The following is a 27,118-nucleotide window of genomic DNA, read 5'->3' on the forward strand; positions in this document are numbered from 1 at the left end:
GGCGGCGGTCACTCGGCGCTCCTTCGCGACGGTTCGGCCTGGTGCCGCGAGCGGCCGTTGCCAGGGTGGGGGTCGCTTTGCGGCATGGCGATGGCGGAGGGCGAGCGGACTGAGTGTGCTGAGCCCCCCCGGGACGAACCCCCGGCCGATGGCTCTCTGAAGCGGGCAGAGGAGCTCAAGACACAGGCCAACGACTACTTCAAAGGTGCGTCCGGCCCGGACGGGGCTGAGGGAGGGTGGACAGCGGCCCAGGCCGTGGGGGTGCCAGGCCCCGCGGGGAACCATGGCAACGCGGAGCGGTAGTCTGGGCGCCGGACAGGCACTGCCGAGTAACCTGGTGCGAGGAGGAGGCTCAGGATGGACGCCAGACAGGGGAGAGCTACAGAGAAGTGGAGTACGGAGCAGAAGCTACTCACTGGGGAGACTGAGGCAGGCTCTGCCAAACGATAGGGGACAAGCAGGGGACCGACATGTGAGTGCTGCCAAATGTGAGACCTGGACAGAGGTGCTAGGTAGAGGTCAGACCTGAAGAGGGCGCTACCAAATAGTGACATGTGTTTAGGGCAGTGATGGCGCTTGCCGAGCGGGGAGACCTGAGGTGACCAACCGAGGAGGGAAGGCCCGACAAGAGAAGGGAACTGTGGGGATGGAAATAGATAATTAGATTGGAAGGCGATTTGAGGTGATCCGAGGAAAAGGAGTAGGGAGTAGAGGTGGAGCGGGAAAGAATCTTAACCCAAGCGCGATCTTGGGTTAAGCGTAAGAAATTCATTCATCCCTTCTGTACATTTGCATTAACGGTCTGTGCTTGACTTGGAGGCTGCAGCAATGAATAAGACACAAGACTTGGTTTTAAGCAAAACCAGTAATTGCTAACTTGTGATGAGCACTTTGGATCAAGGTGACAAAGTAGAGAATGCACGTTAGAGTCTGCCTTAGAGAGTGGGGTCAGGGAATGCCTGGAGAGAGGATTTTTTAAGGAGAATTGGGAAGGAGTTTTACACGTGGGTCAGTTCACCTAAAGGGAAGACCCTGGGGTGGAGAATGAATGAAAACAGACTGGCTTAGTTGGAGCTTGAGCCAGCTGTGGGTGGGAGAGGAAGACTGATACAAGATGAGATTAGGATAAGAGGCCCGAGCAGGCAAAGTCACCGAAGCTATTACAAAGACTAGTTTGAATTTCCTCAGCTCTCCAAAAAAAGACATTAAGTAGGTAGGTGGGCCAGTCTGGACTGGAGAAAAGTTTGGGTGTGACCAGCCTATGGTTGGAGGTTCCTGGGGAATGGATGAAGTCACCATAGTGGGATCTAGAAAGAACCTAGAATGGAATTTTCATGTTTAAAACGGAAAAAGAGCTGCTGAGGAAGTGAGTGAGATAGAAGGGAAACCAGGAAAGGTGCCACTGGCTCAGAGAAGAATAGTCTTCCAGAAAGAAAGCCACAGGCCTGGTCACCTAGCCCCAGGCATTGATCATCAGAGGTCTGGTGGTAATGTTGACAGAGCAGTTGTGAATGAGAAAGCCAGCCCAGAAGACCCTGGCAGGTGAATGCTACCAGCGAGGAACTGGACTCCCACAGGACAAGTGTCTCAGTTCTGAAGGGAAGTGGGGTCAGGTAGCAAGAGGGAGAAGGTGGGGTCCCTAGGAATGCTACTTCAAATATGGCCCAAAGAAAGGTTTAGACCTAGCGAGGCAGATCTGCAAGAGGTGGGGGAGGGGAAGAAAGATCTAGAATCCTAGACAAAGGGGGCCCCCCGTGGGGTAAGTCCAGACATTATGGTGCGTACCTGTTATCCCAGCTCTGGGAAGGCTGAGGCAGGAGAATTTTGAGTTGAGTGGCAGCCTGGAATACATAGCAAGACTGTCTCAAAATAAAGTGAGAGAGAGTTGAAGTGGGAACAGTGGGTAGAGCCTTATAGGCCGGGCGGGTTTATAGATGGCATCCACAGGGTAGCAGGGAGATACGGTTTTAAGAGAGTGGTCCACTTGGCTCTGGGTACAGGAACTGGTGCTCCCTACTGTGCTGAGAATGGATTCAGAGGCCTGACTGACAGAGAGGAGGTCGGAAGGGAGGACAGGTGAGGGGGTGGGGCCTCTGACCATGCTTCTGGGAGGAAATGAGGCTGGCTGCCTGGAGAGGGGGAGGGTAGCAGTTGGCCAATACCCAAAGGTGAATGGAGCCTGGCACCTAGGTGAGTGGGGCCAGAGTGGAGGTAGTTAAAAGCTGAGGCTCTAGAGAACTAAAGCTGGTTCGGATTTGTGCCTTCTACAGACTTGAGGGCAGGATGCTGAGAGCTGAAAGGACTGACTAGGACTGACTCTGCCGGGGAGGGCAGAATTAGTGTGGGGTTGGGCTGCTAGAATGGGAGGCGAGTTACTGGGTGTGAGAGATGCTATCGGGACAGTGTGCAGAGCTTGTGGGGCTTTGAAGGCTGGAGGCTACCAGCACCAGGTGACCAGGCCCAGCTGTGAAATGGTTGGACCTAACAGCCACCCTTTACTGGGTCCTCTAAGAAGCAACCAGAAACTGGGCTGCTGCTTAGGGAATGGGAAGGGGTTAGTCATGGGGAGAGACCCTTCACCCTACCCCCACCTCTCAGGTCCCAAGATTCAGGCTTTTAGGAACCTGGGGCTGGGCAGGCAGCCAGAGGGGCCTGGCCAAGAACTGGCTTGAAGGAGTAGTACCCTTCCTGGTCCAGGCCTCCCACTCCTGTGGGCAGGCAATGGCAAGCTCAGAACCCCAGGCTCAGGCTACAAGAATACCAATAAAAAGAATAATTACATTGGCTTTCATTGTGCCCCTGTGGTGGCCAGGTACTCCTAAACCTAACCGCCTGGGGCATGGGGGTGGTGGTTTATAGAGGAAGCCGACTCAGAGGGAAACTTGTTGCCCAAGGTCAGAGTGAGTGAGCAGAAGACGGATATCCCCTTCCTCCCCACGTGTTCAGCTCTCCTTGTTGGACTCATCTAGCCTCAGTGGAGAGCAGGGTACTCTGGAGGGTGGGGGAGTCTCGGGGACTCAGAAGGCCCGCCTCCAACCATAGAGGGTCCCTCTGTGAGCTCAGCCCTACAGTAAAGGTGGCACAGAGCCTAGTCCCCAGCTCAGGAAGCTTCTGCTTTTTCCCTTTCTCTCTGAGGAAGGAGGCTGTGCTCACCCAGGGGTCTTCGTGGTCTGAGGGTTGTGGGGAGAAGTAGTGCATCGTGGTTCAGGGTGCTGCTCTGTGAACACAGATGGGCAATTGAACCTCAGTATACCTAGAGGGACGTACTGCTGCAGCTGAAGGATGGCCTCAGGCTGGAGTATGACAGCTGGTGACGCCTTCAAGGTGGGGCCCTCGTGTTCTCTGGACTCTTTCTTCCCTCCTCCATTTGACTGTGTGTCAGGCCAAGCCCAGCCTGGTTCTCGGGTTCAGACAAGTGGTCTGAGGGGCTAAGGCTCCAGCCAGTGGCTCTCTCTGCAGTTTTGTGTTAGGAATCTGCACCACTAGGTGCCAGATTGCACACCCTGTGTCACTTGATAAAGTCCCACCCCAACAATTGACTACTAACCAATCAGCAGCCTCTGGAGCCCAACCAGGACACCAAGGAAGCCCTCAGAGGCACTGACATTCCCGGGAGGGACCCTCTGAACTATGCTGCCTTCTTCATCTTCCTGCCTTGGTGGCATCTGGGAAGTTCTAGGTCCTGCAAGTCTAGGAAAGACACAGAGTGACAGAACTGGGGCAGGGAAGTTGGGGGCAGGGTAGTGCCTCGCCCAGACCAGAGGTCAAGTGGAGCTTCCTGAGGGGACATTTGGACCTTGTGACAGAAGTCCAGGAAGGACTGCTGAGCTGCACCCCTAGGCCTGCCCCTCTCTGCCCCCAGTCCCGGCCTTCCTTCCTTCTTCCTTTCCTCTCTCCTTGACCAGTTGCTTCCTTCCCCTTTTGTGGAGTTCTCTTCAGACTCACATTCTCCCTCTTGGGTCTTGGATCAGGCCCTTAGGCTGTCTGAGCCCTGAACGCTTTATCACAGTTGTCTGAGGTCAGATCTGGCTCCTTGATACACCAACAGTCCCTGGAGGGCAAGGCTGTGTCCCCAGGCAAGGCAGGAGCTTGGGGGAAGAGACCAGTCCTAAGGTGTGGGTTGAGCAAACAACACAGCAGTCCTGAGTGCTCTGAGGGCCGGGAAGTGGGGTAGAGCAGGAACTCCCGCTCCCAGGTTGAAAGCTCTAGGAGGAAACTGAAGTTCAAGGACAGAGAGGGTGTTTAAGTACACCCAGCCTAAAAAGAGGAGAGCCAGGCCACCTTCCCATTGACTGAGCCTAGTGCTGTCCCAGGCTCCCACCAGGGCACATGGGGGCGTGGGAGAGAGAATGGAGGAGACACTGCCACTTCTGCCTGCCTAAAAAGTCCTTTCTGCCACTTGCCGTGTGACCTCAAGCATAGGCTTTCCTTCTCTGAACTTGAGCAGCCTTCATCTGGAAATGGGCTAATGTGGCTTTCTCTCTCGGGTGCCACGAGGCCTCTGTTGCAGTCCAGTCCTCCAGCCTGGACAAGTCTCAGACAGCTCAAGGTCTGTTGTTTGTTTAATAAACCCTCTGGAGGAGGGGTCAGGCCTACTTGCCAGCACAGACTGGAACTCTGACCTTGAACTAGACTTCTCTGACTTGGTCAGGTGAACACCAGGTGGTGTTTGAGCTGTGAAGACAGGAGGACCCCACAGGTTGGTGGAGAGCTCGCCACCCAGCTGTGGCCCAATTCAGGGAAAGTCTGACCTTTGGCCCTCAGCTGGGAATTACCCTTGTCCGTCCACACTTTACAGCCCCACTGCTTTGGTGTCTGTCCTACCTTCCCCTGCTGCACCAGGTGGTCTCAGTCCTCTTTGCAGCTTCTTTCCTTTATCCTCCCATTCTCTCCATCTCTGGAGCTGCCTGCTTGTGGCATCTGGACAGCCACAGGCTCAAGCAGTCTCAGGTTGCCTGGCGCTGGCACCCTGAGATGTCCCTCTAGTCCTGGGAGACTTGGGGAATGCTTCCTGAAGCTCTGAAAGTAGCGCCCAACCTGGGCTTTGCTATTCTGCTATGGAATTGGTTCAGGTTCTGGAAACTAGCCTGAACCTCAAGACCTAGGCTATATATAGTCAGATATCGGGGACAGGGAGAAGGGACAGATTCTGTGCTGAACCCCAGTCTTCTCTTTTGTAACAAGGACCACCAGCCTAGGGTGGATTCCTGCCTGTGGCAACAGGGCTTCATGCCTTCTTCTCCTCCTCCACAGCCAAGGACTACGAGAATGCCATCAAGTTCTACAGTCAGGCCATCGAGTTGAACCCCAACAATGCCATCTACTATGGCAACCGCAGCCTGGCCTACCTGCGCACAGAGTGCTACGGCTATGCATTGGGCGATGCAACTCGGGCCATCGAACTTGACAAGAAATACATCAAAGGCTACTACCGCCGGGCGGCCAGCAACATGGCACTGGGCAAGTTCCGAGCTGCCCTACGTGACTACGAGACGGTGAGCCGGGCCTCGGGCATGGGCCAGCTCCCGGTACCCTAGCCAGGTGGATGTGGGGGGGAGCCCCAGGGACAGGGAGGAGCCATTGTGTCTCCTCTATACAAGGGCCCACCCAGAGGATGGCCATGAGTCCTCTAGCCAGTTCCTGTTCCACCTCTCAGCCTTTATGCACTCTGTGACCCTGGGCAAGTCACCTGGCTTCTCCACCTTTCTTTGCCCCTGAGTGTTGAGAACAGTCCCAGCCTTGGGTGGCTGCAGGAGAGTTTTTACGTGTGCATGCTTGGAGCAGTGCGGGCACATAGTCTGTGGTCAATAATAGCTCAGCCTTGTGACTACTGTGGCTGTTATTAGTGGTGGTGATTAGTAATGGTAGCAGTTATTAGCAAGAGCTGTGCAGGCCTTTGACAGCTTGAGATTCTGTGGCAGGTGGGAGCCCCGTGTCACTGAGCAGGCAAGGAAAATGACTGCAGGTACAGAGTAGTACTTCCAGGAAAATAGAACAGGGTGACACACTAGAGGGACAGCCTCCAGGGACAATGAGAGAAGGGACCTAGATGACAGTTCCTCGTCCACCACTGCCTACGGGTGATGTGCTCTGACAGTCGTCATGACAGCGGTAGGGACTGCCAGAGCATCCGCTTGGAACAGGTGTGCTATGTGCCCTTCACAGAGACTGACTGCTGAGTCAGTGTAGGCACCCAGTGGGGGAAGGAGATTGCCCCTGTCACGCAGGTGAGGAGGCTAAGGCCCCAACTGGTAAGTGCCAGTTTTTGAAGCCAGTGTAGCCCTTGACTGCATCTCTCCCCCTCCAGACAGCTCCCACTCAGGGGCTCTGAGTACAGAATGGATCACTACCTACCTTGCTGTGGACTCTTTCTCTTGTGTGCACAGGGCCCCAAGAGGGCTGAGGAGCCATTCCTGCAGCAAGAGGGAGCTGGTCACTCAGTCTGGCCTAGGGTCAGATCAAGTAAAGGCTTAGGCCAAGGTCAAGGGACACTTAGCAAAGGGCAAAAATGTGAAGGGTAAGGATAACCATGGAGGTGGGAAGCAAAACATGGTCCCTGTCCCTATCCTTGTCCCTTGGTGTCCTAATCTGGAATACAGTAACAAGAGCAGTGGCCACCACCTGAACAGCTGGAGCTCTGGTCCAGTGGCGAATAAAGGTCACTGGGGCCAGAGGGCTGAGTAAATGAATAAATAACCACGGACAGGCAGGGTCCACACGGGAAAACAGGACCAGGGGCAGGGTCTTTACCGCTCTGGGCTCACAGAAACATCTTTACTTGGGGGTAAGGAATAGGTTCTTTTGAGAGTGCTCCCAAAGTTGGCAATCTAACTCTGCATTCTCCATGAGACTGGGGGATGGTCGGCACACAGCATCCAAGCTGTACTCCAGGCTTTGTGGATGCCACAGTGATGGGAGAAGTCCATAGCCATCTGCAGAACCATCTTGGTGGAGCCACACCCAGCACCTAAATTATCAGCGCTGGGAAACCCCAGCAGGAACCTGGGATCCTTTCCCATCGAGCCTGAGAAGCTAGCTGGTCTTATGGCAGCTTCTGACCCAAAACTTCCTCCTGGAAGATGCTGGCATTCATGAAGGACATATCCAGGCCCTGGCCTGTGGGTCAGGCCTTGATTGGAACTAATGAACCCTTGGCCCTGCGTCTCTGGCCATTTTCAACCTCAGTATGAACATGGAGGGCTCAGTATAGCTGTGAGCATTGTATATATGTGAATCTACCCCCTGAGTAGAAAGGAGACACCCCTCTCCAAGGTCACGTGGAAGGAATGAGCTGAGACTGGACCCAGCTCCATAGCTGAGTCAGGAGCACTGTCTGCAATCAGCTCTCCATCTCCAGCTCTTTCTGTAAAAAGCCTTGTTTACGTGCATGAGCATAGACGCTCTCCACTGCCTCCAGCATCTGTTTCTTCCTATGGGCTAAAGTCAGGTGTGCAGCCACTGGAGCAGGATGTGAAGGCACGGGCTCCAAGATCTGGATGTCTAGGTTGGTGGCCAGCTCAGCTCAGACCAAGGTATGTGACTTCAAATGCTTTGGGCTTCACTTGTAACCAGGGAACACAAAGGTCTACTTTGGCAATGTCATTGTGAGGGTTGAACAAGTGGGTAAATATGGAGAGGGCCTACCTTTGGCTCTGCATCAGCCATGTTCTCCAGGGTTCCTCAGTAGGCAGCCCATGGTGAAATGGGCCTCCGGCCCGGCTTTTTTCCTGTGCCAGAACATTGCGAGAGCACAAGGACCTGGGTGTGTCTTTGTTTGCTCTCCCACTTGGGGGCACCTTGGGCTCTTAGTAGCAGTCACTCTCCCTTACCACAGGGCTGTGTTGTTGCCCTGCCCACACTTCTCCCAGCTAGCCCTTCTGCATGGGCCCACCCCTTCCTGGGTCACACCTCAATTGGTTCTCACTGCGTTCTTTCCTATGCACTTGGAACACAGTCAGCCTTGCAGACCTAGACCAGCCCTGGGGGGGAGGGGGCAGCGCAGTGGTCTTCCTCTGCTCTCTACCCTGCCTAAGGGTCCTGTGGGGTTTTTTTTGGTTGATGATAGACTTTACCTTTGTGTTTCTTAGAAACACATTTTGTTCCCCTTGATAGAGTGATACAAAAGAAACAGGGACAATCAGAGTTAGTCTTTACCTCAGCACTCACATGCCAGCAACCTTCAGGCCATGAAAGTCATTTCTTCTCCATGGTCCCCTGCACAGCAGAAACCACTGTTATCCCTGATTTACAGATGCGGAAACTGAAGTTCAGAGGTAAGGCAGGTCATTCCCCTGCAGTCTCACAGGAATTCCCAGAAGGTGGTAGCCTATCCCGAGTCAGGCTCCTGACCAGGGCATATGTGCAAGTTCCTGGCACCATGCTGGCCCTTTGGCTGTTAGCACTGGTGATATCTCCGCCTGCTGCATCGAGCAGGTGCTGGGGGTGTTGTGGTAGATTCACTCACTAGAGAAAAGGTGTGTTGTGTATAAGGCATCAGGGCTACCTGACGTACTATCTCTACTATGTGATGCACCATCTGGTTCCTCTGGGCCAAATCTCATTGTCTATGCCCTGCAGGTAAACCATAATGCCCTTTGTTGGTTTTTCTTGCTGGTCCATTGTACTCAGTTCTGATAAGTATGGGCACTTTGCTTGGTATCCACAGCAGGCCTGAATGACTGAAGCTCTAGATTGCTCCTGGGTGGGGGGATTGCAGGACTCATTGCCAGCAGAGCCTTGTGAGTAGTAGTGGAACTGCCTTGAGTCTTCTGTGGGTGTCATAATGGAGTATATATGCCCCCAATGGCTTCTGCAATCCTAGTAAGTCCAAATTCCCAAATATGTGTCCCAGGGCTTTTAGTAGTGACTACCAGTGAACCCTGACAGCTGACAGTGTCATTTGTTGTATTTTTTTTTCAATGCTAAGGATGAAACTTGGGGCTCTGCAAGCACTTTACAACTGAACCACACCCCCAGCCCCTCACTGGGAGATTCTAGGCAGGGGCTCTACCACTGAGCCATGCTCCCATTCTATTCTTTCTGGGGTTTTTGTTTGGTTGGGTGGTTGATTTTTTTGTTTGGTTGGTTGGTTTGGTTTGGTTTTTCAAGACAGGGTTTCTCTCTGTAGCCATGGACTCTGTCCTGGAACTTGCTCTGTAGAGCAGGTTGACCTCAAACTCACAGAGATCCGCCTCAGAGGCGTACATCACCACCACCCCGCCTATTCTTTGTTTTTATAAAGCCCCTAGTCCTTTCAAGGGGGCCTAGCCTCACAACCTCATCTAGTTCTAATTACTTCACAAATATCAAGTGCTGTGCCACAGAGCCGTACCTTCGGTCCCTGAAGATGGCAGCTTTTAAAGACATCTCATTTCTTCAGAAGTGTGGTTGATGACATGCACCTGCCCTATCCCTGTTTCCCCGTGCAGGGTCTGCTTGAAACACATGAACATCACAGGGCACTGCCATAGTTGCAGTAAACATAGAATCATTTGTTGCTTGGTTTTGCCTTTTGAGAAAGTAACTGTGTGACTCAGGCTGTTCTTGAACTCCTAGAATAAAGCCATTCTCCTACCTGGGCTTCCAGAATCCCTGGAATACTGGGCACATTACTGTACCTGACTTCAGATGTCACGTTTTAAAGACATGTCCATGGGCCAGGTGTGGTGATGCATGCCTTTAATTCCAGCACTTGGGAGACAGAAGTTAGAGGCTAGCGAATCTCTATGAGTTCAAGGCCTGCCTGGGCTACGTAGTCTCAAAAAAAGAGGAAAAAAGGAATGAGATATTTAGTGTTGGCATCTAGTTCTGATGGAATGGGTCTCAGGCCCCGAAGAGCCCTGTAGTATAAAACTGTACCTTTGCACTGGAGAGGAGCTTGACAGGGCCCTCTTTCTGTCAGTCATACCTAGCAATCTTTTCAACACCTGCACTGCAGACCTGGGAATTGAGTCCTGATGCCGCTGATGCTGCTGCTGGGTCTGTGGTGGGCCTGGTAGTACAGTCTCACACCGGACTTCTATGGGGTGCTAGCACCAAGCCCTACTTTCTAGAAACTGGGGGTCTTGATTGAGCAGGACACATGCCCTGAGGGCCAGAACCCAGAGCCTGGAGAACTACTCTCTACCTCTGTCCTGGGGGCGGCAGGAAGGAAGCACTTGGCTTCATGTGGGTGGTGACACAAGCTAATCCAGGAGTGCACAGAACCTTGACTTTTGGGGTTAATAATTTTACCACTCTGTGTAGTGGGAATAATACTGGCCACCCCATAGAACTATACAGAGGATATTGTGAGCCAGGGTCATTCACCATAATGGCAGCACCCAGCTCCATCTTTCTTCTTAGCCTGCAGCTCACCTGAAGATGGGTCTGGCTCCTAGGATGTGTTTGCCACCCTTTCTTCCTTTAGGAGGCGTTCATTCTCTAACGAGGACACAGCTCTGTCCCCCCAGTGCCACTTCAAATGGGAAAGACATTGTCCTCAGCCTTCTGGAGGCTTCATGAGGAAGAGGAGCAGAAAGGAGGTTGAAATTAGGAATGAAGTGTGTGAACAAGGGCAGTATGACCAAAAACCCTGAGCTACGGGAAAGGCAGTACCAGGCCACAGAGAAAGAGGGTGGGTCTTGAGGGCCAGGCTTGGAGCCATGTAGACTTTATCCTGGGGAGCAGAGGGAGCCTGGGAAGGGCTCCAAGGGCTGCCTAAAACTGGCAGCCCTTAAGCTTGACGCCACACCCACACCCCAGTGGAGCTGTCTGGCAGGTGGCCCAGTCTGAGCCTGCCCAGCCTGCTGTTGGCCAAGCACCTGCAGGGAGTAGCAGTTGTCTTTGCCTAGGCTCTGACTCACTCAGCCAGCTTTGGGGCTGGGGGAAGCATTTTGAGGACCTGCCCTAGGACTTCCTTCTCTAATAGCACAGAAGCTGTAGAGGGCCCAATCTTAGGATGATTGTATAGGTCATCAGGTGTGTGACAAAACTTTTTGGGAGCACACATGTCTACTTACCCCAGATAGGGATCCCACAACAGACTGTACCTCTACAGTCCAACTTGGTGAACCAGTGAGTTTTATTGGGGTTAGCAGGAGTGTGGATGAGGGGTTACTTACAGGAGGAGAAATAACTCAAAGACAACTGTATCACCAAAGCCAACCCTAGCATTGGTGACAGCTCACAAAGCTGGGGACCTGGAGCACACTGCACAGCCTGCGGGCAGGTCAGTGTGTTAACTGAGTGTCCTTTCCAGATGCCTCAGTTGGTCTAAGCCTCTTGCAAGCACCTTGTCTGGTTTCTGTTTCTTCTAGGCAGCTGGTCTGGTCTCAGAGTCTTCCTTGTGGCTTGACTACTTTTAGCAGTCTTTATTGCTTACTCTGGCAGGGAGGGGCCTAGTGAATCTGGTTGGTTTCAGGGACTTCCTAAAGGCATTTGGAGGTGTTTTCCAGTCTACTTAAAAAAGAGCTTCCCTGTAGGATGTATGGAACAGTCCAATCTCAGGAAACTGTTAAACAATAGCAGGTCAGGCTGAGTCTAATTATAGTTATGGTAGCCAAGCTAAGGCTCAGAGATGAAGTCTGTTGACCAGGGTCTCACTCTGTAGCCCAGGCTCGCCTGGTACTAACAGCTATCCGGCTTCCACCTCCTAAGTGCTGAGATGGCAGACATGTACACCAGACCCAGCTCTGTCTGAGCTCCTGGGATCTGGGCTTGCCGGAAGCAGGACAGAGCAGTATAGCCGGCAGGCTCCCTTTACTGCTGTGACCCAAAGCTGCCTGTGCACAACTCACTGTGTTAAATCTTTTAAAAGTGCTTCCTCATTCGTTTTTACAGCTCTCTCTGAGGTGACACTGGTAACCCAGAGAGGAAACTGAGGCCAGCTCACCTACTGCAGGCTTCCCCAACATCACTGGCTAAGCTGGGACTTGAACTGTGTCTTCTGTCCCATTATCAGAGGAAACAGAGCAACTGGAGCCTCAGTTTCCCATAAAACCCCAAGGGAAACAAGCTGCTGACTGCCACCAGCACAGTCCCCCTTGTGTGCCAAGGCCCTCAGTCCTTCCAACAAACCCCCACTTTATACTAGGGATATTCAGGTGTTAGAAATCCATGCTGCTCTAAGATTAGCCCCTAGTCTGGGAGCCTATGCTGGGAGCCTAAGACCTGTGTACTCAGCTGGGCACCTGTTTGGTTTTAACAGGGTCAGAGTTGTTTAGTGAGGGCACAATGCCCTGGTCTCTAAAACCACCCAGTGGGGCAGTTCAGTGTACCTTGTATGGGGATGTAAAAACTGATCCTAGGTGACAGGTCCAGGGTGGCCCCACTAGCATGTGTGATCTAACTCTGCCCTTTCTTCAGCCTGGGGTTGTGCTGTCCACAGCAATTGTAGTGGCCCTGGTGGCTCATCTGGGCTAAGTGGCTGGCCCTCCAGAGCGTGACACCTCTTCACTCCGTCTTCCTGGCCAGGTGGTGAAAGTGAAGCCTAATGACAAGGACGCCAAGATGAAGTACCAAGAGTGCAGCAAGATTGTGAAGCAGAAGGCCTTTGAGCGGGCCATCGCGGGCGACGAGCACAGGCGCTCTGTTGTGGACTCTCTGGACATCGAGAGCATGAGTGAGTGGCCTGGCCATATACCACATCCTATATACTCATCTCTGTCACATTTGGTGGGTAAAGGCGTGGTTCCAGAGGACATTGGGGAATGTAGGTGTCACCACAGCTGCTGACTGCCTTCAGTAGCCCTCGCTCCTCCATTTTAATTATAAGAATGGGAACCCTGGATTAAGGTTGGGGTGGCTCAGGATGCCTAACAGATGCCCTGCTCTAGTCCATTCTCCTCCAGGTTAGGCTCAGTCAGGATCCATGGTGCCAAACAGGTGTTGGTTTCATCTCTGTCACCAAGTCTTGTGAGTAACATGGCCTTAATCTCTGTCATCCTTGGCTTTCCCTAATGAGATATGGGCACTATCTGCTCCCACTGGGTCCTGAGGAATTCAGGCATAAGGTTTATTTATTTATTTATTTTTGCTTTTTTTTTATTTTATTGAAATTTATTGAGCTCTACATTTTTCTCTGCTCCCTCTGCCTCTCCCCTCCCCCCTTCAACCCTCCCCCAAGGTCCCGATGCTCCCAATTTACGCAGGAGATATTGTCTTTTTCTACTTTCTACTTCCCATGTAGATTAGATCTGTGTATGTCTCTCTTAGTGTCCGCATTGTTGTCTAAGTTCTCTGGGATTGTGGTTTGTAGGCTGGCTTTCTTTGCTTTAAAAACCACCTATGAGTGAGTACATGTGATAATTGTCTTTTTGTGTCTGGGTTACCTCACTCAAAATAATGTTTTCTAGTTCCATCCATTTTCCTGCAAAATTCAAGATATCTTTTTTTTTTTTTTTTTTTTACCTCTGTGTAGTACTCCATTGTGTAAATGTACCACATTTTTCTTATCCATTCTTTGATCGAGGGGCATTTAGGTTGTTTCCAGGTTCTGGCTATGACAAACAAAGCTGCTACGAACATAGTTGAGCACATGTCCTTGTGGCACGATTGAGCATCCTTTGGATATATACCCAAAAGTGGTATTACTGGGTCTTGAGGAAGGTTGTTTCCTAATTTTCTGAGAAATCGCCACACTGACATCCAAAGAGGTTGTACCAGCTTGCATTCCCACCAGCAATGCAGAAGTGTCCCCTTTTCCCCAAAACCTCTCCAGCATAAGTTGTCACCAGTGTTTTTGATGTTGGCCATTCTTCCAGGTGTAAGATGGAATCTCAGAGTTGTTTTGATTTGCATTTCTCCGATGACTAAGGATGTTGAACATTTCCTTAAGTGTCTTTCAGCCATTTTAGATGAGAGTCCTCTGTTTAGGTCTGTACTCCATTTTTTTTTCCCTATTGGATTATGTGATCTTTTGGTTTCCAATTTCTTGAGTTCTTTGTGTATTTTGGAGATCAGACCTCTGTCTGATGTGGGGTTAGTGAAGATCTTTTCCCATTCTGTAGGCTGTCATTTTGTCTTGTTGGCCATGTCCTTTGCTTTACAGAAGCTTTTCAGTTTCAGGAGGTCCCATTTATTAATTGTTTCTCTCAATGTCTGTGCTGCTGGGGTTATATTTAGGAAGTAGTTCCCTATGCCAATGCATTCACGTGTACTTCCCACTTTCTCTTCTATAAGGTTCAGTGTGGCTGACTTTATGTTGAGGTCTTTCCATTTGAACTTGAGTTTTGTGCAGGCATAAGGTTTAAAACCACAGGTAGTACCATGCCTAAGAGTCCACCACAACTCCAGTATTCTGTGACAGTGCTTCAGCGTTGAAAGCGGAGAAGGGGGGCTAAGAATAGGAAAAAACAGTGGGATCATGTGGCTCTCTTGACAAGAGCTATGTGCTCACAGAACCCCCTCACCCCCAACTTCCAGATGACAGAGGTAGATCCAATCACAGGCTCCTTTGGTTTTTCTCAGGTGTGTGAGTCCAGGCTTTTGTATGTATAAGGGGCAGGGACATAAAGGATCTCACTTCTAGTCCAAGCTGGCCTCAAACTCATAATAATCTTCCTGCCTCAACTTCCCAAGTGCTGGGGTTACAAGGGTAAGTTTAGCCAGCCAGTCCTTTGGGTGCCAGTACCTCTTCTCTGGTGAGCTGGCTCCAAGGAGTGTATCTCCCTGCCAGCCAGGGCTTAGATATTATGATCTGTACTGTCGTTTGGTGTGGACAGGTGACAGTTGTCACCCACATCTGTTTGTGCATTGTCCTCTGGTTTTCCGAGCATGCTCTGGCCGTTTGTCTTCCACCTGGGCAAGCAAAGCCACAGTCTCCAGAGACAGTGTCAGTGTCTAGTCTTGTCACAACCCATTTGTAGGCTCCTGAGGCCACCAGCATCTCCCCAACTCACCAGCTATTCAGGATGTTCCTCCACAGGACTCTATCCCATAGCTACCAGCAGTCGAGCTATACCTGAGTGGACACATCTAGACTCCACCATCTTTGCCATGCTGCAGCTCCCATGTCCACTCATTTCCTGGAGCAGGTGGCCTTCTAGCATGAGTACTGGGGATATCTGGAAACTACTGATGGGCATCGACCATTCCTGCTTCAGTGAGCTCCTCCACCCTTCCCTGGTCTGTGTTCCAAATAAACAACCCTTTGTCAGGCCAGGTTTACATTGTCCTCCTCCAAAATGTGTGTCAGCACAGGTACAGATATGGTTTCAATACCGTCTAGTTTATGGTATTGCTTAGCTACCAAGCAGAACTGTTCCCTTGCTTCCCAGCTCCTCAGAGTCAGCCTTGAGGAGAGGTCCCCTGCTCCTGAGGGTCCTTCCCTGCCTTTCCAGATAGTGCTGCCTTGGGTGATGCTTGTGAACCCTGCTGTTCCTGGAGTGGCCAACCAGAAGTTGTGGGTTCCCGGGTTATGCCCCTCAGCACAGGGACAGCTTCAGTCACTGTCCCACAGCAGAGTAGAGAAAGCCTTCACATTGAATTCTTCAGCCAGAGTCTTTGCTGTAAGCCCCAGTCAAGGCTATGCCTAGGGCCACTGCACAGAAATGTGCCCAGGCTAACCCTCCCGTCCATGCTGCACATGGCGTGGCTTGGGCAGCATGCCCAGTTCTTATTTGACACTCCTACCAGAGTGTGGACTCCACACTTGTGTTTAACAGGGAAGACATTGCCTAGTGAGGTACACTGTACATCCCATAATACGCCCCTTCCCTGGCAAGAGGTGTTTTTGTTGAGATGAGTTCCCAACACTCTCCAGCCCCAAGTTTCGCATTCTTTACCACAGTGAACGTGGGCTCTCATATCCAGGGTGTTATGATAGCTCTTCATCGCCCTCTAACTTTTTAATCTACTGCTTGCAGTCCCTGGGTAGAGTGGTGGCATTGAGCCAAGACACCTACTCTTTATCTTCATTTTCTAAATCCTGGTTCTTGCTAACTTCTATTGTTATTAATATGCCTGTTACTCGAGGCGATATCAGACCAGATTTCTTTTTTTCCCCCTCTTTCTTTTTTAAGACAGGGTTCTGTGTAGCTTTTGAGTCTGTCCTGGAACTCACTTTGTAGACCAGGCTGGCCTTGAACTCACAGAGATCCACCTATCTCTGTCTCCTGAGTGCTAGGAATAAAGGGTGTGCTGCCGCCACCACCACCCAGCCTTGTTAAACATTTCCAAAGAAGTGTAAGTAGAGCAGATTTCTGTGGACTCCCTTAATGTTTCGACTCTAGCAAGGACCCCTTGCCCTATCATGTTGTATGGAGAGCTTTTTTTCTCTTTGTTTGGATGTGTGTATGTGTGTGTGTCAGTGCATGATGAGGGCGAAAGTCAGAGAACACCTGGGAAGAGCCAGCTCTCTAGTTGTCTCCGCTATGTGGGCCCCAGGGATTAAACTCAGGTCATCAGATTTGGTGACAAGAGCCTTTACCTGCTGAGCCACCTTGCCAGTCTCTCCTCTTCATTTTCCTTATTCATCTTTTCTCACTGTGAAGCTAAAGAAGGCCTCAGACTTACAATCCTCCTGCCTCAACTTTCCAAGTTTTAGGATTGCATGCATGCACCAGCACATATGGCCCTGTTTTATTTTTTTAGTAACCCTCAGCACTTCTCCCTTCCTGAGATGAACTCCTTCTTTCTTCATGTTCTAGTTTATTTGCTTGATGTTTTTAATAGCATCTCTCAGACCTATAAGAGAAATAGGGAGTCCACCCCCAGAGCAAAACTTCTGAACTGGTTTTGTAAAGTTCCATGGGGTAGAGAGGGTCCATGCTAACACCAGCCCCTTAAAGCTTGCACGAGAAACAAATCAGCTGCTCCTCTGTGGTATCCTTCCACTCAGTGCTAGTGGAGGAGGCAGGCACTCCCATTCAAAGTGAGCAGACATTACAGTAGCTTCTGGTTGACCCACTAGGTAGGCTGTTCCAGCGAAGTCTGTCTTAGTTTCTTTTCTTGTTGCTTTGATAAAATACCTTGATGAGTGATGTAAGAAAAGGGGCGTTGGCCCACAGTTTAAGGGTATAGTCCATCATGGCAGGGAAGCCAAGTAGCTTGAAGCAGCTGATCATATTGCTCCCACGATCCAGGATCCCAGCCAGGGACTGGTGCCACTCACAACTGGCAAGTCTTCCCACCTCAGTTAATACAGTAATCCCCCTGTAGACATGCCCAGAGCCCACTCCTGGTGATTCTGGACTCTGTAAAGTGGGCAACTAGCACTAACTGTCACATGGCCTGGTGTTTATGTCCTCTGCTTTGCAGAACTCTGAGCCAGCCAGGGCCCTACATATTTTCCTTCAGAACCCACTGCAGGAAGGCTACTTGGGAGGCTAATAATGGAGTCACAGACCACACCAGGCCCTCTGCTCTCAGAAGTGTCTTGGTCTTCTTTTACTTTTGGTGATCAGAGGTCCTGCAGATGCTGCTGACGACTGACGTTGGTCTCAGGCCAGCGCCGGACCCGACACTCTCTGCTGCAGTTTTAGCCGTCTTAGAAAGCTTTGACCCAGAGATTGAGCAGATCACATTTTCCCAGTAGAGCGCACAGCACAACTGTGACCCTATACAATGGGTGACCACGTGGCTACCCAGAAGTCAGATTCCTTCCTTTCCTCTCTTATCTTCCTTCTAGACCCATTTCTGTGAGCCAGGGCCATCCTAGCAAATCCCACTTCTGACACTAGTGCCAACAGTATAGCAGCAGAGCAGTTTTTCCTCATCTCTCTCAGCAGTCAGCACAGACTCCTGGTCACCAAGACTGTATGCAGATTTCTCCACCAGTAACCAGACCCTTCAGTCTGTAGTGGGTACCATCAGCAGATTGCTCTGATTCAAATCAGTTCTGACAAAATGAGGTGCAGCCCTAAGCTTCCTCCCCCACGCATACCCTTTTGAAAAACTTTGATTGATTATCATGTCATATGAGCATGCATGTATGTGCCATACTTATGTGTAACCTGCTGCCTCCATGGCATTGCTTGTCCCAAGTCCCAGATTTGTTTTGACCATGCCTCTGACCCACTGGGTATGAATCAGGCCTCCCACGGTCCATTCTTGAGGTTTCATTAGTTTGTCGAGTGACTCACAGAACCCAGAAGGATGCTTCCCAGTCTGTTATGCAGTGTCAACATGAAGAGCTGTAGAGGGAAAGCATGTGGACATGAGAGACACCCTCCAGCAACCTCCGTGGTTCCACTGTCTTGGTCCTAGACTCTAGGAGCTTCCGGGTCTCTGTCTTTGAGTCGGCATACTTTCAGGACTTGTCTACATAGACTAGACATGAGTTAGACATTAGCCATCGTACCACCAGACTTAAGTCCATCTCACCACTGAGAAGCCTGGGAGCCAGGAGTTGGTGGGGAAGCCAACTATATTTGAGGGCCTGCCTCCTGAGAGCATGACAGGAGCTAGCATGTCTTCCTCCCAGACACACCCTGTCAGGGTCTTCATCATTCAGGGGTGTGTCATCATCTTTTCTGCTCAGAGTGGCTACACAGTGAGCCTTGCCTTCTGGAGCCACGGTGCCCACCATCCCTTTGATGTACACACTACTGTGTGGTTTGGCCTAGTAGCAGTCCCCATGCTGTGTGTTGGAGGCACAGGACTAGGAGGAGTGACCCACATTCTGATGTCACCTGAAGGTCACCAGGTGCTCTGGGCTCTGAATCTGAAGAGAGATTATTTGGCAGACACCCTCTTAGCCACTCATTTAGAATGTGGGGCAGAGGACAGGTGCCAAAGGAAGAAGCCACGCTTAGAACTGGCCAGAGAGTCAAGGAGTGTAGGAGCTGTGGACTGACCCTAAGACCTAGGAGCATTGCGGCATCATGGGAATCTTCATTGCCTCATCTCACCTCATCCCTGTAGGCCGGGTTCCCCTTCTTGCCCCTCCATGGCTGAAGCCACTAATTAATCCCCTTGTCCATGCACCAGCCATTGAAGATGAATACAGCGGGCCCAAACTTGAGGACGGCAAAGTGACAATCACCTTCATGAAAGAACTTATGCAGTGGTACAAGGAACAGAAGAAACTGCACCGGAAGTGTGCATATCAGGTAACATACACACCTGAGACCCGGGAATGGGCCTGCCACTGCCAGCTTGGCTCTGAGAATGGTCGTGAATGCTGCCACTTCCTAGGCCAGTGCTGTGTGCTGGGCACCGTGCTGAGGGTTACCACTTGTCCTCATCCAATACCCCAGCACTTCGTGAGTGCCGGGCAGTGCCCTTACACAAGTGCAGACCCAGGCTCAAAGTGAGACCTTCAGGAAGGCACTGGAAAGAGAAGTTCTTGAAGAGCATGACTTCAGTAAGAGAGGACATTCATGGTTGGGAGAGTTCTCAGATAATAGAAGTCATTCCCTTTCCCCGTCCCCCTTCTTAAGCTTTGTTTTATGTATGTGTATCATCTATCTGTATGCCAGAAGAGGGCATCATATCCCACTGTAGATGGTTGTGAGCCACCATGTGGTTGCTGAGATTTGAACTCGGGCTGTCTGGAAGAACAGACATTGACTGCTCTTAACCACCGAGCCACCTCTAGCCCTCAGTAGAAGTCATTTTTATGACAAAGCTAGCCACACATACCACCTCCCCGGTGATAGAATCACAGCCCGCCAGTGGCCACTAGCCTGAGCACCTGTGACCCCACTGCCCCACAAAGAGGCTGCTTGTCAGTGTTGGTGGTGTGTCCTTCAGGGTTCTTTGCATGTGGGTTTTGGGTGGATTTGTTAGTTTTCGTTTTGATTGTGATGTTGACTGTTGGGTTGTTCCTGTCCGTAGGGCAGCAAGAGCAACAGTACTTTGCAGCTTCCTGAGAGACCACCTCCAGTGTTGATTTTGGGTTGTTTGTTTGTTTGTTTGTTTGTTTTTTAATGACACTTTTTCTTTTTCCCACTTTTTATTTTTAAATTGTTAAACATGCGTGGAAGTTGAAAGATGAACAGTTAACAGCCACATGCTTCTCACAGGTGTGGGGCCTCCATCCCTTGCTTTTAACAGAACTAGTTGAGAATCAGTTGCAACCACTATAACCTGTATCCTAAAACAAGAACATCCATCCACTTACAGGACTGTGGTGTATTCACTTGTCCCCGTGATGGGACACTAAACATAACTAATGTGGACAGCCCACAGGCTGTACATAAAACCTAAATCACTGACAAACACACTTGACTTTTCTCAAGGTCGTGTTCAGTGTGTGAAAGTAACATTGACAAATATTCTAGTGTTTTCATTTCTCCTGGGGTTCCCCAAAATATATTTAAGGTTATTGAAGGAGTTGTTGAGACAAGGTCTTACTATATACTTCAGGCTATGCAGGGCCTGGTGGTGCACACCTTTAATTTCAGCTCTTGGGAGGTAGAGGCAAATGCATCTCTGAGTTCAAGCCAGCCTGGTATACATAGACTTTCTAGACTATTAAAGATCCATAGTGAGTGAGACTCTGTCTGAAAAAAAAAATAGAAAAGAAGAATCTGGACTTAGCCTGCCAGGGTTACAGGTGTGTCCCAGGACACCCATTTAGGAGATTCTCAGATTGCCAATATCCACTGCACAGTAGAAGGTCCTCTACCTCCTCTTCTCTGCAGAGAGAGACTTGGGTTTTTGTTTTGGGGTTTGTTTTTGTTTAGTTGGTTTTTTGATTTGGTTTTGTTTTGTTTTCATTTTTTTGAGACAGGGTTTCTCTGTGTAAGTTTTGGAGCCTGTCCTAGAACTCGCTCTGTAGTCCAGGCTGGCCTCAAACTTACAGAGATCCACCTGCCTCTACCTCTCAAGTGCAGGGATTAAAGGCATGCGCCACCACCACCCAGCTGAGAGGCTTGTATTTTAAGGAGCTTTATGACATGTGTCCAGTCTAGCTCTGTGTATTCATGTATGCATCCACCATCCACATGTAATACATGCATGTAATACACACTTGTATTGCACACTTGTATTACACACTTCCATCTGCCGTGGAAGGGCAGATGACAAAAATCTTACTCAACTGGAAACTCACCGGTTCATCCGGGCTGGCTAGCCCACAAGCTCCAGGGATCTGACTATCTCTGCCCCCTCAGTGCTGGAACTACAGATAACACACACACACACACACACACGCACACCCTGAGGATTTGAGCTCAGATCCTTACCAAGCATGCACTCTTACCCACTAAACCATCTTCCTGGCTCTAGGCTGGTTCTTTTTTAAAGTCTCCTGTATTGTGAACCCACTATTGTGTTTCCTAATGCTGGTGAATTTTAAAAGATGAACCAAAATCCTTGTGAAATGATGATGATGTTTAGATTGTTTGCCTGTGTGTCTGTCTGTACACTGCCTGTGTGCAGTATCTGTGGAGGCCAGAAGAGGGCACTGAATCCTTTGGGATTGAAGATGTGGATAGTTGTGAGCCATTGTGTGGGTTCTGGAAATCAAAAATTGATCTGTAAAAACAACCAGTGCTCTGGCTGCTGAGCCATCTTTCAAGCCCCCAGTCATGATGTTTCGTTGGCCACACAACATGTCTTGAGGGCTTGAGGGCCACCTCTGTTCCTGGTTAGCATCCAGCAGGCCATACCTTCCCAGTAGCTCCTGAGCAGCTGAGGCTTTCCCAGGGCCTTGAAAGGGCAGTACCTTGTATGCCCACCCCAGGCAGCTCTACTTACAGCCTGCCCTGTTTTCCAGATCCTAGTACAGGTGAAAGAAGTCCTCTGCAAGCTGAGCACTCTGGTGGAGACGACGCTGAAAGAGGTGCGTCTTAGGCTGTGGGTGCAGGGTGGATGGACGGGAGCATGTAGTCAAGGGGGTGAGTCTGGTAGGTCACCCAGCTCAGAGCCTGAGAAACCCACCTATGCAGTCTTCCCTTCTCTCTGTCCCTAACACCCTCCCGCCTGTCTGCTTCCTCGTTGTCATGTCCCCTACCCTAGTGTCCTGCATGAATTTTCTTGGTCTGTTGTGACCTCTCCCCTCATTTCTCCTTTGCCCCCTCCCCACATCTCTCTCTGGGCCCCTCCCTCTCCGGTGGCCTCTTTTCTTCCAGACAGAGAAGATTACAGTGTGCGGGGACACCCATGGCCAGTTCTATGACCTCCTCAACATATTTGAGCTCAACGGTTTACCCTCAGAGACCAACCCCTATGTATCCTCTGTGTCCCTCATGTGGAGAGGGCAGGGCCCCACTAAGGAGGAACTCCAGGGCCGTCATCTCACTGTTACCGGGGTCACTGCAGGTCCAGGCCCCAGTTCTCTCTTCTGCTGCAGAGTGAGACACCGGCAGTGTCCACCCAGCCCTTCCACTCCCGCAGGCTGTTTCATCTTCTGTACCATGGGGTGACAAGAGTCTTACTCACCCGGTTGTTGGAATGTGGTGAGCAGAGCGAAACCAGCCTCTGGGTGTTTGTCACATTTTTGTATTGTCTCCTTTGGGACTGTTGAGGTAAACTGTAAAGTGTAGCTCCTGATGGGCTTGAGCTTCCTGCCTCCTATCTCCTGCTTGCTAGGATTGTAGACATGTACTGCCAAACCCAGCCTGTACTTGTGTTTGATGCGGGATATTTTCCTGATATTTAGCCACCATGTAGGGCCCCTAGACTCTGTGCTTTTGGGAGGAAGGTCTGTCCCATTTCTCCTTTGGTTTGAGGACTGCTCTCGGGGAAGAGGTGACTGCCTCGACTATGCCATTGGTTTCCCCAAGACAGGTAAGGGTGGGTCCTTGGTGCCATCCTGGGGTGGGTGGCATCAGTCCAAAGGCAGGGCACCGACAAGAGCCTTGGTGCCAAGGAGACAGGCAGGACTGCTCCTGGCCCATCTGCCACCTGCACTTTCCTTAACAAGAAAGATATTTAATGGCGACTTTGTGGACCGCGGCTCCTTCTCTGTTGAAGTGATCCTCACCCTCTTCGGCTTTAAACTCCTGTACCCAGATCATTTTCATCTTCTTCGAGGTGAGGAGGGTTTCACACATACATCCCTCTCTGGGCCTCCAAGTGAGGTTGAATAGCGTCAGGGGAAGGGTGCCTTTTCCTAGTTCACACACAGTGAGTGTGAACAGCTTCCCTGGGGACACTAATCTAACACAAACTCAAGCTGAGTAGTGAAGTGGGCACTTATTTATGAACCATAGTGCCAGCCTGCCATTACTGAGCAGTACCATCTTGTCCCTAAGTCTACACGTGAGAATACCAGGTAGGTATATGATAACCTAGAGGCTGAGGGTCCTCTCCTGTCCCTCTGTTGTGACCAGGCAACCACGAGACAGACAACATGAACCAGATCTACGGGTTCGAGGGCGAGGTGAAGGCCAAATACACAGCCCAGATGTATGAGCTTTTCAGTGAGGTGTTTGAGTGGCTACCACTGGCCCAGTGCATCAACGGCAAAGTGCTGGTGAGGAGCCACAGGCCTTACTACCCCGTGTGGGAAACGTGCTGGTCCAGGGTGGAAGGGTAGAGGGGACTCCTTTCCTCACAGACACATGCTTCCCCCAGATCATGCATGGAGGCTTGTTCAGTGAGGATGGCGTCACCCTGGATGACATCCGAAAGATTGAGCGGAATCGGCAGCCACCTGACTCAGGTGAATGGGCCCCTGGCACAGAGAGGGGCACCTGGGCTCACATAGACTTTATGCCTATGGCAAGCATGGGGCCCACTTTCCCACCTGCATCCTGAATGTGTGGAATTGTGCCAGCTGGTGAACATCAGAGTTCATGACACACCTGTCACTCACTTTCTCCCCTCCCCCTAGAGAGGAATTAAGGTACCTGTTGAAGTCCCAGAGACTGTCACTGAGGACATAGATGATGTGGGTGGCTTCTGCAGGGTGGTGACATTTGAGGTGACACCAGAAGAGAGGCGAGGGTGTGGCCAGTGGGGGAGGACAGCGGAGAGTGAAGGGGTGGAATGGATAGGGCTGACCCTCAGATGTTCCTGCTGAACATAGGCCAGAGGCCGTATCCTAAGAGCATATCCTAAGACCATAGTAGGTATGTGGGCTTTGCTGCTAGGGCAGTGGGGAGTCACAGGAGGCTTTGGGTGGGAAGAGGCCTTATAATGGATTGAATGAGAGATGTTGGGGAAACTGGGACCAGCTCAGAACTGTTGTGCATGCCCTGAGCCCTGGCCACAGTGATGTTCCCGCCAGATCCTACCACCACCACCATCAGTCTGTACTGTGGGGTAGGCACCTGTCTGGTGCAACCTGGGAGACGGACGAGTCTCTGACATTTGCTCCCCGCCCCCCAGGTCCCATGTGTGACCTGTTGTGGTCAGATCCCCAGCCACAGGTGAGCCTGGTGTCTTGCTGTGGGTGTGGGCTGCATGGTGGGTGGGCCAGGCCAGCAGTCACCCAGAGTCTCCCGTTCCCTTGCTCCTACCAGAACGGGCGCTCAGTCAGCAAGCGGGGCGTGAGTTGCCAGTTTGGGCCTGATGTCACCAAGGCCTTCCTGGAGGAGAACCAACTGGACTACATCATCCGCAGCCATGAAGTCAAGTCCGAGGGCTATGAAGTGGCTCATGGTGGCCGCTGTGTCACTGTCTTCTCTGCCCCCAACTATTGGTGCGTCTTACCCTCCCACCCTTTGCCTGTATGGATTATGTATGTGTGGCTTTTGAAACCAGGCCTTACCATACATAGTCTAGACTGGTGTCAAACTCATGGCATTTCTGTTGCAAGCCTCTCAAGTGGTAGGATTACAGGCATAACCACTGTGGCAGGTTTGGGGTTTAACTTTCCTCATGTAAAACCTCTGCCATAGGAAGGACACTAAGAGTGGATACATGGTACGGTAATAAGCACCTATAAGCCCGCATTGCTCCCCAGCCCCAAGTGTTAGATCCTCTTCCCTTGGACAGAGGCCATTCTTTTCTTCTGAGTTCATGTTCTCCCTACTCTGTATGTGTAGAGGAAGCCGTGGGGTTGTATAGGCTCTGGTTCTTGGACTAGGCTGTAACATCCTGGTGGTGTCATGTCCCTCCAGTGGTTAGGGTAGTGGTGAGATGGGTCTCCAGGCTCCCCCACCGCCTATTCCTGCCTCTGCTTCCACCACTTTTCCATGGCTTTTCTCCTTCGGCCCTCTTCAGTGTGGTTTCTTCTCTGCCTCCACCATCTCTCTCTGTGAGATATCTCTCTTTTCTCCACTCCCTGCACCCCCCTCCTGTCTCAGACCTCCCCTCCTCCCTCCTCCTTCTGTTTCCCACCTTCTCTTAATCTCTAGCCCCTCTGCTCCTGTCCTTACAGTGACCAGATGGGAAACAAAGCCTCCTACATCCACCTCCAGGGCTCAGACCTGCGGCCCCAGTTCCACCAATTCACAGCAGTGGTGAGTGACCTGGAACAGGGCACTGCCTGGACAGGGGCTGCATGTGGGCGGATCCTCTGACTGTCCTTCTCTTGCCCCTGCTGCAGCCTCACCCCAACGTCAAGCCCATGGCATATGCCAACACGCTGCTGCAGCTAGGAATGATGTAAAGCTGCCTACAGCAGTGAACCAAGGCCTGCCCAGCTGGATGGCCCTGCCTTCGGCCTGCTGCCCCGCCCCAGGGCAACGTTGGACCCCCTTTACTTTGTAAAGTTTGTATTTATTCCCCTTTAGGTTGCAGAGGGGGTGGGGGCAGCGCGGGGCAGCCGAAGACAGGTTCCTGGTCAGAGGAAGGAGGAGTCCAGACTGGGGTAGGGCACAGCTTGGGCATTTGGAGGAAGGCCAACCTGGGTAGGGGTGGGACCAAGAGGAGGTCCTGCCCCCTCATCTGCATGGCTCCTCCCCTGGTAAAGCAATAGGGCCCTACCATAGGAAGACCCCAAAAGAGGGTCATCAGGGAGGCCTCCTCCTGGTAGCTTCAGGGTGGGGCGAGGCTGGGGCCCATCCCCCAGCTATTTTATGTTCTGTAATTAAATATGTTAAAATAAAATAAAGTCATTATTGTAAGTCAAACCTTATCTCAGACCCACATTAGCCCGTGTCCACCACACACAGACCTCTGCAAGGTAGGTCCAGTTTGGTTCTGGATTCCTCACAGTGAGGTGGGCATTACAGGGCTAAGAGTGACCACAGAAGACAGAACTATCCCCCGACTCTGCTGAGGCCCAAACAGGCTTCGAGACCTCAGACCTGTTCAGAAACCTCTGCACTTAGCTGAGCTTTGCAAGGAACTACTTAATGCATGGAGCTCTGATAGTCTTCTGAACTCTGCTCTCCTACTGCATAGCAAACCTGGCGTGTTCAGTGTGTGGGCCCAACAATTGCTCTGCCATGCTGTGTGCCAGTGGGGAAAGAAGCAAGGACAGGAGCCACAGAGGTGACTAAGGCACTGGGGGGGGGGGGCATCCAGCCTGAGAAGCTATTATTTCTCCACTTGGGGGCTTATTTTAGTTAGGGTTTTAATGCTGCAGAGAGACACTGTGATCACAGAAAGGGAAACATTTCATTGAGGCTGGCTTTAGTCCATTATCTTCATGACAGGAAGCATGGCCGTAGACAGACAGACATGGTGCTGGAGAGGTTTCTTAGAGTTCTACATCTGCATCCACCACAGCAGGAAGGGACTGAGACAAACTGACACAGACTTGCGTTTCTAAGATCTCCAAGCCCATCCCTAGTTAGTGACATACTTCCTCTCCAACAAGGCCAACCTAATAGCGCCACTCCTTATGACCAAGCGTTCAAACACATGCATCTATGGGGTCATTTCTATTCAAACCACCATAGAGCTTCTCTGTTGCTGCTATAGGTCCAGAGACCTCAGTTCAGTAGTGCTAGAATTTAATTCTCCTATAGCTGAGATTATGGCTAGCAGCTGTAACTGGTATTTCTTTACATGCTAGGTGATGGATTATACTTCTAAAAAATTCCATAGCACTCAATGGTCTCTGTAAACCCCTAGCAACCCACCCACAGGACTGCCCCCGTCTATAGTATAGCAAGTGTTGTTTTTCTCCATACTGCAGTGGGACATCCGACAAGCAGCTCAGGGGTGGTTGTCAGTCACAGTTGAGAAGAGAGCTGCATCATGCCAAGAAAGGCAGCGTGGCAGTACCAGGTCAAGGCCACAGGGGTTTACACAGCTCACGTGGTAGGAACCAGAAAGCAGACCAGACTCCAAGCAGAGCCAGCTAGGACGCTCAAGGCCCACCCTTAGGGCCTGCATCCTGTAGCTAAGTCAC

The 27,118-nt window shown here is 51.1% G+C and overlaps 1 protein-coding gene across 1 annotated transcript; it reads left to right on the top strand.

The window, feature by feature from the left end:
* Ppp5c (protein phosphatase 5 catalytic subunit) lies at positions 1-25,889 on the top strand. Its single transcript, XM_048431660.3, has 13 exons — positions 1-205; positions 5,254-5,495; positions 12,454-12,601; positions 18,910-19,031; positions 21,644-21,709; positions 21,999-22,097; positions 22,797-22,902; positions 23,202-23,344; positions 23,446-23,533; positions 24,202-24,242; positions 24,336-24,514; positions 25,196-25,277; positions 25,364-25,889. The coding sequence occupies exons 1-13, from the start codon at positions 85-87 to the stop codon at positions 25,424-25,426; spliced, it is 1,500 nt and encodes a 499-aa protein (XP_048287617.1). The 5' UTR covers positions 1-84; the 3' UTR covers positions 25,427-25,889.
* Positions 25,890-27,118: the final 1,229 nt, after the last annotated feature.

The sequence above is a fragment of the Myodes glareolus genome, chromosome 1 (genome assembly GCF_982192425.1).
Source record: "Myodes glareolus chromosome 1, mMyoGla1.1, whole genome shotgun sequence".
Classification (NCBI taxonomy): Eukaryota; Metazoa; Chordata; class Mammalia; order Rodentia; family Cricetidae; genus Myodes; species Myodes glareolus.

Excerpts from the sequence above, each read along its gene's own strand:
- Ppp5c (XM_048431660.3), top strand. The coding sequence starts at position 85 with ATGGCGATGGCGGAGGGCGAGCGGACTGAGTGTGCTGAGCCCCCCCGG. Across the intron at positions 22,098-22,796 it reads CCTCAGAGACCAACCCCTAT|ATATTTAATGGCGACTTTGT; the intron begins GTATCCTCTGTG and ends TTAACAAGAAAG. Across the intron at positions 25,278-25,363 it reads TCCACCAATTCACAGCAGTG|CCTCACCCCAACGTCAAGCC; the intron begins GTGAGTGACCTG and ends CCCCTGCTGCAG.